The following is a 9,303-nucleotide window of genomic DNA, read 5'->3' as shown; positions in this document are numbered from 1 at the left end:
TTAAATACTCATCTACAATTTTGGAAACTGTATTGCTTATGAATAGATATTGGTGTAATTATATGCATATGTTTAATACAATTTACAATAACATAAACCATTTATATAGTTTAAAGATCTGCTCAACTATTCATCGATGTATATGTGTATTAATGTTTTAAATATCATGAAAATTATATAATTTCAATTCTTCATTCTAAACCATTTTCATGAAAAAAATATATTTTTTATTTAAAATTGAACTTTATTAACGTGACTAACTAACATATTTCATGTTCATTATATATAGATTAGACATTTGATTAAGATATCACACATTTAGCAATAAGTTTGTTTGTTGAGAAAACTAAACAAATTTTTATTCTAAATAGGGTTACTCATTTATTAATTTGATGTCTTCCATTATATTAACTAAATCACTATATATAATTTTAATATGGTCCAAATAAAAAATATGAAAAATTTATTAGAATAAATTAATGTAGGTACGTTATTTTAATATAACAAAAATATATAAATAAAACACATTTACAGATTCAATTTTGTCTTTTACCTTAATTCATTCTCAATAAGACATTTAAATTCAGGATTTTAACTTTGAATTTTACTGCTAGGTTTTGTCTTTTCCGATTTCTTTTATTGAAGTTAAAATAGTATTGTTTTTAAGAAAATAATTTTTTAATTAAATACTAACATGTAAATATCGTGATTTATGAATGATTAGATAGACATTTGAAATGATGCACGGAATGAAAACACAGCAAATCTCGAGAAAAGGGTTACTCAAAAAGTAATTCTATTCAATTTAAGAGAAATAGGAAGGAAAAAATATATATATATATATATATATATATATATATAATAATACTTAATTTTTAAAGTGTTCTCATTGTCGGGTCGATAGTTAATTTGGATATATGTGTGAAAGTAAATGGATATTTGAGTCAGATTGTGGGTTGATCCGTCCATAAACTTAAAACAGTTAAAAATAAAATTAAAAATGATATAAATATGTTTCGAACTTTCAACATGATAAAACAAAAACAATTATTTAACCAACTAGGCTAATAAGACTTTATACTTTAAATTCAACACCAAATTTAATGAACGCGGGACGTTCTTAACAATATAATTTCAACTTTTTAACTAACTAATATATAATAATACTTAATTTTCAAAGTGTATAAATTGTCGGGTCGAGATCTGTGATTAATTTGGATAAATATGTGAGAGTAAATGGTTATTTGGGTCGGATTGTGGGTTGACCCTTCCATTAACTTAAAACAGTTTAAAATAAAATTAAAAATTCTATATGTATGTTTCGAACTTGTAACATAACAAAACAAGTACAACTCTTTTGATGAATGCGAGATATTCTTAACAATATAATGGATACTTGAGTCGGATTGTGGGTTGATCCGCTCATAAATTTAAAACGGTTATGTATGTTTCAAATTTGCAACCTAACAAAACAATTACAATCTTTTAACTAAGTGTGATTGGGATGTGGTTTGTCGAGAAATATAATAAGCCGGTAACAATTGAAAATGGTTCAAAAATATAAGTCAAATATTTGATTGACCAAAGTGTGAGGTCACAATACTAAATATTAAAAATATGAATCAGATATTTGATAGACCAAAGTGAAAGTGTAAGGCTACGAAATGAGATATTCATTGAAAGAAAAAAAATGTGATGACATGTGTGAAAAATGAGTTGTTTACGGAAGTGAATAAAATTTGAAACGAGAATGTTATATTTTTATTTTAATATATTATTCGTGATTTATTAAGAATTTTAAACATTAAATATATATATTATTATAAAAAAATTAAAATTTATTTTAATTATATTTTTATTCATGTTTTCCTAATTTCACAAACTCTATGTGTCAGTCTCACCATTAAAAATTGATAATAAAAGACAAAAACAAATTCCTCCTAAATGGGTCGGTTTAATTGCCCTTATAAGTATGCATAAATTGTAATTTACTTAATATACATTAAACATATCAAACTCACATTGCAAATTTTGAATAAACTGAATTAAATATATTTGAACATTTAGCGAATAATTTAATCTAACCGTACACTTTGTTTGTTTTATTGACTTAAGTATATACAAAATAAACTATCAAAATAGTTTACATATCTAAGATATACATGTTTGACAATTTAAATGGTGTTTTAAGAAATCAGGCTCATTTACCATTGTACTATTGTCTTGAATTAATAATCAATAGAGTTTTAATTGATGATTTAAATTAAAAATAAAGGATGAGATTATGAATTCGGGATCTGCTGTCTCAAAGATAATGTCTCATGGAGAAAAAAAAAGTAGAGATGAAAGAGAAAATTAAATATTAAAATAAAATGTTATATATATAATTTTTTAGGGTTTAAAATTTAGGATATGAAAGAGAAAATTAAATATCAAAATAAAATGTTATATATATAATTTTTTAGGGTTTAAAATTTAGGATTTAAGGTTTATTTCACATATATATATATATATATATATATATATATATATATATATATATATATATATATATATATATATATATATATATATATATATATAATTTTGTATTTATCTAATTTATTAAAATTACATCGTTTTGATAAATGAGACAACAAAAAAACAGCTTGGATGACTCCTTAAAACATAAACATAAAATAAAATGTATGTAGCCAATAAACTTATGATCAATTTCCTTGTATTCTTTGTGGTTACAAGGAAATTGATAACACTTAGTATTATTAGTTATAGGATCTTATAAAACAATCTTTCAAACCAACAATATTGATAAAAATCATAATAGTAATAATAATAATAATAATAAAAGAAAAGGATTGTTTATGACAAGCTTGGAGTTGCATTATACATAATAGTAATAAAAGTTAAAAATGACCAGCAACTAATCTGGCTCTTAGGTCTTTCCTCAAGATCTTGCCAGAAGGAGCCTTTGGAATTGAATCCACAAAGAACACTTTCCCTATTCTCTTGTAAAACACCACTTGTTTCGATATATACTGTTTGATCTCATCTTCGGTTATATTCGTCCCGTTTGATTTCACCACAAACGCCACTGGCACCTCTCCTGCTGAATCATCCTTCATTCTGCATAACCAACAATATATTTGTTTAATTTTTTATAAAACTTATAAAATTTTGTTTGTTTGGTTTGGGATTCGAACTTACCCAACAACTGCAGCATCGGAGATGTCTGAATGGTTGACGAGCAAGGCCTCGAGCTCGGCTGGGGGGACTTGAAAACCTTTGTATTTGATCAGCTCTTTTAGACGATCCACAATGAAAAGCTCTTCATCTTCATCAATGTAGCCAATGTCTCCTGTGTGCAGCCATCCTTCTTTGTCTATGGTCATTTCTGTTGACTCTGGATCATTTAGGTAACCTGGAACAACCATTTTTTGTTTGGTTAAGATTCAAAGTTTGCAACAAAATGACAACCGATCAAGCTTTAACAGTATTTGAATGCTGACAAAATATGTGTTAACTGTCAAAATTTCAGAATTATTGGGGAGGTGGTTTGATGTTGGTTATTTGGAAATGTTTTACTCAAAAATTAAATAATTCATCATATTTTTTTAACCACATTTATTAATGAAAATATTTCATTTTATAAAATTTAAATATAAACCAACATCAAACAAGCCTATTAATGCATAAAAAAATGATTTGCAGTTTCTGGTTAGATCCACTTAAAGGGGGAGCCATGTTGTCCTCTGAGAGGATTTATTGTTCTGTCTTTTTGTAATAAATATAAGATGGAAATGAAAATTTTGTAATCTTCCTCCTTATTTTTGTTATTTTTATGATTTCTTAATTTGAATTAATTAATTAAAATAATATTTCTTTCTAATGTTATTAACTATAGAAATATTTTAATATACCTTTCATGATTTGATCTCCTCTAATACAGATCTCTCCTGGTTGGTTTCTAGGTAGCGATTCAGCGGTCTCAGGATCAACTATTTTCATCTCAGCGTTTCTCACTACTGTACCACAAGCGCCTGATTTTATCTCCACCGGTTCTTTCGCAAACGCCAAACACATCGCTAAAACTGGACCCGCCTCCGTCATTCCATAACCCTAATGAAAAGTTAACCCGTAAATTAAGAAGAACTAACATGATACTTTTAACACCTGAAACATTGAAACGCTAACCCGTTAATTAAGAAAAACTAACATGATACTATTAACACCCAAAACTTTCCATAAATGAAGTAGAACTAACATGATACTATTAACACCCAAAACTTTCCGTAAATTAAGAAGAACTAACATGATACTGTTAACCTCGAAACTTTCCGTAAATTAAGAAGAACTGACACGATACTTGACACGATACTTTTAACACCCGAAACTTTGGATTCATTTTGTGGGTAATTAATTATATAATATATTTTTGTAAAAAGTTTATTTTTTTTTTACCTGACCAAGTTTTGCATTTGGGAATTTCAACCGGACAGCATCCTCCAATTCTTTTCCAAGCGGCGCCGCTCCGGACATAACGGTCCGGATCGACGACAGATCGTACTTATCGACGACCGGACTTTTCGCGATGGCGAGCACAATCGGCGGCACGAATGGTCCGATGCTGACCTTATATTTCTGAATCAGTTCTAAAAACGAAGTGATATCGAATTTCTGCATAATCAGAATCGCCGCCCCAACTCTCAAACCGCAGAGAAGAACAGAATTGAGTGAATAGATATGAAACAAAGGAAGAACACACATCATCACATCTTCACTATGAATATACAGATTCGGATTATCTCCATCGACTTGTTGCGCAACCGATGTAACCAAACCCTTATGTGTAAGCATAACCCCTTTCGGCAATCCAGTCGTTCCCGACGAATACGGCAAAGCGACAACATCATCCGGTTGGATCTCAACGCTCGGCATCTCAATTTCATCAACCTTAGTCAGTTCCGAGAAATGAAGAACAGATTCATCTTCAGCTTCGTCGATTGACATCACCATGATTTCATTCTCCAACGCAAATTCCATAACTTTATCGAGATAACTCGATTGGGTAACGATTAGTTTCGCGTTTGATGCCTTGGCCTGTTTCACAACCTCCGCTTTGGTGAAGAATGGATTAGCCATGGTGGTTATAGCGCCGCGGAAGGATGAACCCAGAAAGGTGAAGATGAATTCGGTGCAGTTAGGGAGGAGAAGCATGACGGTGTCTCTTTGATTGATTCCGAGTTTGTTTAGACCGGCGGCGACTCTACGGGAGGTGAGTTCGACGTCGGCGTAGGTGTGGATTTCTCCGGTGGAACCATTGATTAAACATGGTCGGGAACTGAATTTGGAGATGTTTTCGAAGCAGTAAGAATGGAGTGGATAGTGATTTGGGATGTAGATATTTGGCAATTTTGATCGGAAAATGATGTCGTTAGATTTCTTGGCCTCCATTGATTCGATGAAATTAATGAATGAAGAAATTAAGGGTTTGATGATTCGTTTGCCCTGAAGAGAGCTGATAGTGGTTATTGAATATATATCATCACCATTAATGGGTAAGGGGTTGGTGAGAAGGACATGATGGTAATTTACTATTTCTTTTGAGGTCGAAGGAGAATGGAAATGGGTTTATTGGTAAGACTATGACACCTCAGCTCTTAGAATTAGAGGGAGAAAGTAGGTTTTTTTGGGTTTTGTTAGAAAAACACTCTTTCTTTTATTTAAGATTTTAATTTTTTTTAATTAAGTTAATTTTTATTTCTCTACATTTTTATTTAATAATTAAGTTATATTAAGAATAGTAAAAAGTTAATTTTGGTATTTTAATAAAAAATATATTGATTAAATAGATGATATAATGATTGAATTTTGAGATAAAAATTAGATTTTATTTCAATAACTCATTCATCGAACTAAGCCTTCAAGAAATAGAGAAGAAAAAAATAGTAATATATATAATATATAGGGTCGGCCTTAGGGTAAGCCTGGCAAGCCCTCGAGTTAGGGCAGCCCACTTCTCCCATTAAATAAAATATATAAATATTTAAATAAATTTATGAATGTTTTGAACATAAAATGTTGTAGCTTAGTGGTTCAATATTAAAATTAAAATTTTTCATTTGGTTATGAGTTCAAACTTCACCAAAAACAATTTTATTTTTATCAATTTTTAATATTAGACTTAAGGCAATAAAAAAAATAAACTTTTATTTCTTTCGGGGCTAGGGCAGCCCAAAACTCGGGGCCGACTCTGTATATATATATTTAAATGATTATTTTGGTCCTTTGTGTTGGGTAGGGCTATTGGAGGTAAATCCGATAAACTCTTTATTAAAATAATTTATTTATTAAAAATAGTAAAATATTAATTAAATTTATTATAATTTTAAATATAAGAGGTTATAATTTAGTGGTTTAAGATAAAAATTTATAAATTTAAATTTTATAAAAATTATTTTTTTTTATGAACTTCTAAAATACAAATACAATAACAAAAAAATAACAAAAAAGTTATTCACTTTTTTTTTTTCGGGACTAAGGTAACCCAAAATTTGGTTCCCACTATATATGTGAAGAAAGGAATAGTTAGGAGTAGAGGATCATATCCCTAATTAAGATTCTTAAGGTGGGTTTGTTTGATTGATTTTATTCACTATTTTCACTTATTTTGGGTTTTAAGATTTGAGGTGCCTTAAGCGAAAAAATAGGTGCCCCGCGGGAGGGTTGATCTAAGTCGACGCTGACTTTATCCTAAGACGAGTTCTGATGATTAATTTGGTCAAGTATTTAATTATCTTATGTCGGAAATATTTATTTATTGAGTGGAGGCGTGGAGTGGGTGAAATAGAGTGGGTCCAATATTAGTTGGTGAAGCAGTATCATAATTTTGACTTGAAAATTGAATAGACTTTTCCACGTAGTTGGTCTTTTACCTACTACCGATCTGGTTTCCCGCCGGCGACTGTTTAATTTTGAACACGTGGAATTGTGAATAAAATATTATTTCAAGATCTAGTAAATAAATATCAAAATATTTTAGATTTAGTAACTCCATTAATTTCTTTAATGTGATCTACAAATTAAATAAATGCACTTTAAAATACTTCCATTCTTCATAAATTTGGTGTCCTCTTCTTACTTTTTAAACTTTATTATAAAAAAAGTTTTTATATTTTGTTTGATTAATATATTGCTTTTTATTGTCTTTTAAATATATAATATTTTATTTAATAAAGTATTATTACATCAATTTAAAATATATATTTTGAATTACTTTAATTAATATATTATTAAATAAATTTGAAATACATTTATAATTAATTTTAAAATTTAAGAGGATTTATTAAATATATTTTTAATATTTTAATATAAACACTTTGTATTATACTTTTTTTTAAATATATTAAAATTCAACTTTTTTTAATAATTAATTTAATAATATTTTTATACAATAATATTATAAATTAAACTAATAAATATTTATGTATTTATAACATGATAAAATATACTTCAAAATAAATTGATTATTTTAAGTTATAAATATATTATTATTATGTATTTATTATATTTATTAATGTATATATATATATAATAATTTTAAAATATTAATCCAATTAAAGTAAGTCAAATTTTAGATTTAAGAAATCAAATATCATGGTTAAATTATTACTTAAAATATTTTAAATAAAGTAAAAGTTATGGACTTATTTCAAAAATAAAATAAAATTTTATTAAAGTAGTTCACGGTAAAAAAAAACTTTCTTAAAGTGTCATTATTTAATTTTTACTTAAAATATCTTAAATATAAGTTCGATTTAATTATGAGTTATCCAATCATACTCCATACTTAAACCCAAAATGGATTTTTAGCCATTTTTCTTTTCAACTGATACTCATTCTCAAACTCAATATGCGTTTGCACAGTTCACAATTGCAAAAAATTTTCTTTGTTAGTTTAACCTCAAAACTTAGTTTATGTATATTTTATACATTAAATTTGTTTATTTATATATTTTATTATTTTAATTTATTTATATATCATAAATTTATAATAACGTACAAAATTGATAATAATGTTAAAAAAAAATATATATATAATAATATTTTAAAAAAATGACAATAATGTTTTAAAAAAATTATAATAATGTTAAAAAATTATAATAATAAAGAATATTTAATTATATATTTTTTTTAATAATTTTTTTTTTATTAAATAATATTATTTTGTACAATATTTTTTTTATAATATTTATTTTTGTATATTATTGAATTTTTATAATTAAATTATAATCAAATTTAAAATAATGTGGTGATATTAAAATATTATGGTATAATTTATAACATTGAATAATATATATATCTGTGATATTAAAAAGTTATAAAAGTTGATGTAAAAAAGAATATTATAAGAATATTCTTTTAAGTTTGAGATTGAGTTTTTCAGTTGTAAGAGAATTACTGTTTGATATAATATTTACATCAAAATGAGTTTGAAAATAAGTTTTTCGGTTAGAGATAGTTTTAGAATAATTATTTCTTTTAATTAACTTAAAAACACTTATTATTAGGTTCAAAATTTAATAAAAATATTCTCAAAAGAGTAGTTGAAGTCAAGGGTGGGAATGCTAGTTTCTATATCTAAAATTAGAAAACAAATTAAATATTAAAATGTATTTAAAAAAAATGTACTAAATAGATATTTTTTATTTTTTAATTATTTATTAAATAATAGTTTAAAATAGTATAATACATGATAAAATTTTATAATAAAGTATCTTATCATATTAAAATAAATAATAATGTTTAAGTAGAAATATTGTTTTAAAAAACTTAACATAATATAAAATAAATTTAAAAAATAATTGATAATATTTTAAAATGTTTAAATTACTTCATTAATATTAAATATTATTGTATAATAAAAAAACGTTTAATTATTTCTAAAAAATACTATTAAATTAAATATTGAATAAAAAATATATATTTATTAAAAAATAAAAAATAAAAAACAAAACATTAAAAAGTATTTAAATTTAAAAATATAAAATTAGTGATATATTTCATACTTATTTGGGAATATAAGGAATGAAATCATACAAATTATTCATTTGATCTCATTAGTTGAAAATTAAAACCCACTAATTAATTTGGTTATAGGTATAAAATAAACAGAAATCATAGTTAAATACTGATTCAGATAGTTTAAGCAATGATTTTTGTTCTAATATACTAATGTATGGTATACATAAACTTATAAAAAAATATTATTGTATTCATAAAATTTATAAAAAATAATAGTTTAAC

General features: G+C 25.6%; 1 protein-coding gene across 1 annotated transcript; it reads right to left on the bottom strand.

The window, feature by feature from the left end:
- Positions 1-2,805: 2,805 nt before the first annotated feature.
- LOC124929244 (4-coumarate--CoA ligase 1-like) lies at positions 2,806-5,525 on the bottom strand. The gene is made up of 4 exons (XM_047469545.1): positions 4,459-5,525; positions 3,918-4,116; positions 3,205-3,418; positions 2,806-3,123 (listed from the first exon to the last, which is right to left on the bottom strand). Exons 1-4 carry the CDS (start codon positions 5,449-5,451, stop codon positions 2,904-2,906), a joined length of 1,626 nt encoding a protein of 541 aa, XP_047325501.1. The 5' UTR covers positions 5,452-5,525; the 3' UTR covers positions 2,806-2,903.
- Between the last annotated feature and the right edge of the window lie 3,778 nt (positions 5,526-9,303).

The sequence above is a fragment of the Impatiens glandulifera genome, chromosome 3 (assembly GCF_907164915.1).
Source record: "Impatiens glandulifera chromosome 3, dImpGla2.1, whole genome shotgun sequence".
Lineage (NCBI taxonomy): Eukaryota > Viridiplantae > Streptophyta > Magnoliopsida > Ericales > Balsaminaceae > Impatiens > Impatiens glandulifera.
This window is presented reverse-complemented; position numbering and strand designations above follow the sequence as displayed.

Bases quoted from the DNA above. Each gene is read 5' to 3' on its own strand.
- LOC124929244 (XM_047469545.1), bottom strand. From the start codon at position 5,451: ATGGAGGCCAAGAAATCTAACGACATCATTTTCCGATCAAAATTGCCA. The intron at 4,117-4,458 runs GTAAAAAAAAAA...ACTTTTCATTAG, and splicing joins CAAATGCAAAACTTGGTCAG to GGTTATGGAATGACGGAGGC. The intron at 3,419-3,917 runs GTATATTAAAAT...TGGTTGTTCCAG, and splicing joins AGGAGATCAAATCATGAAAG to GTTACCTAAATGATCCAGAG.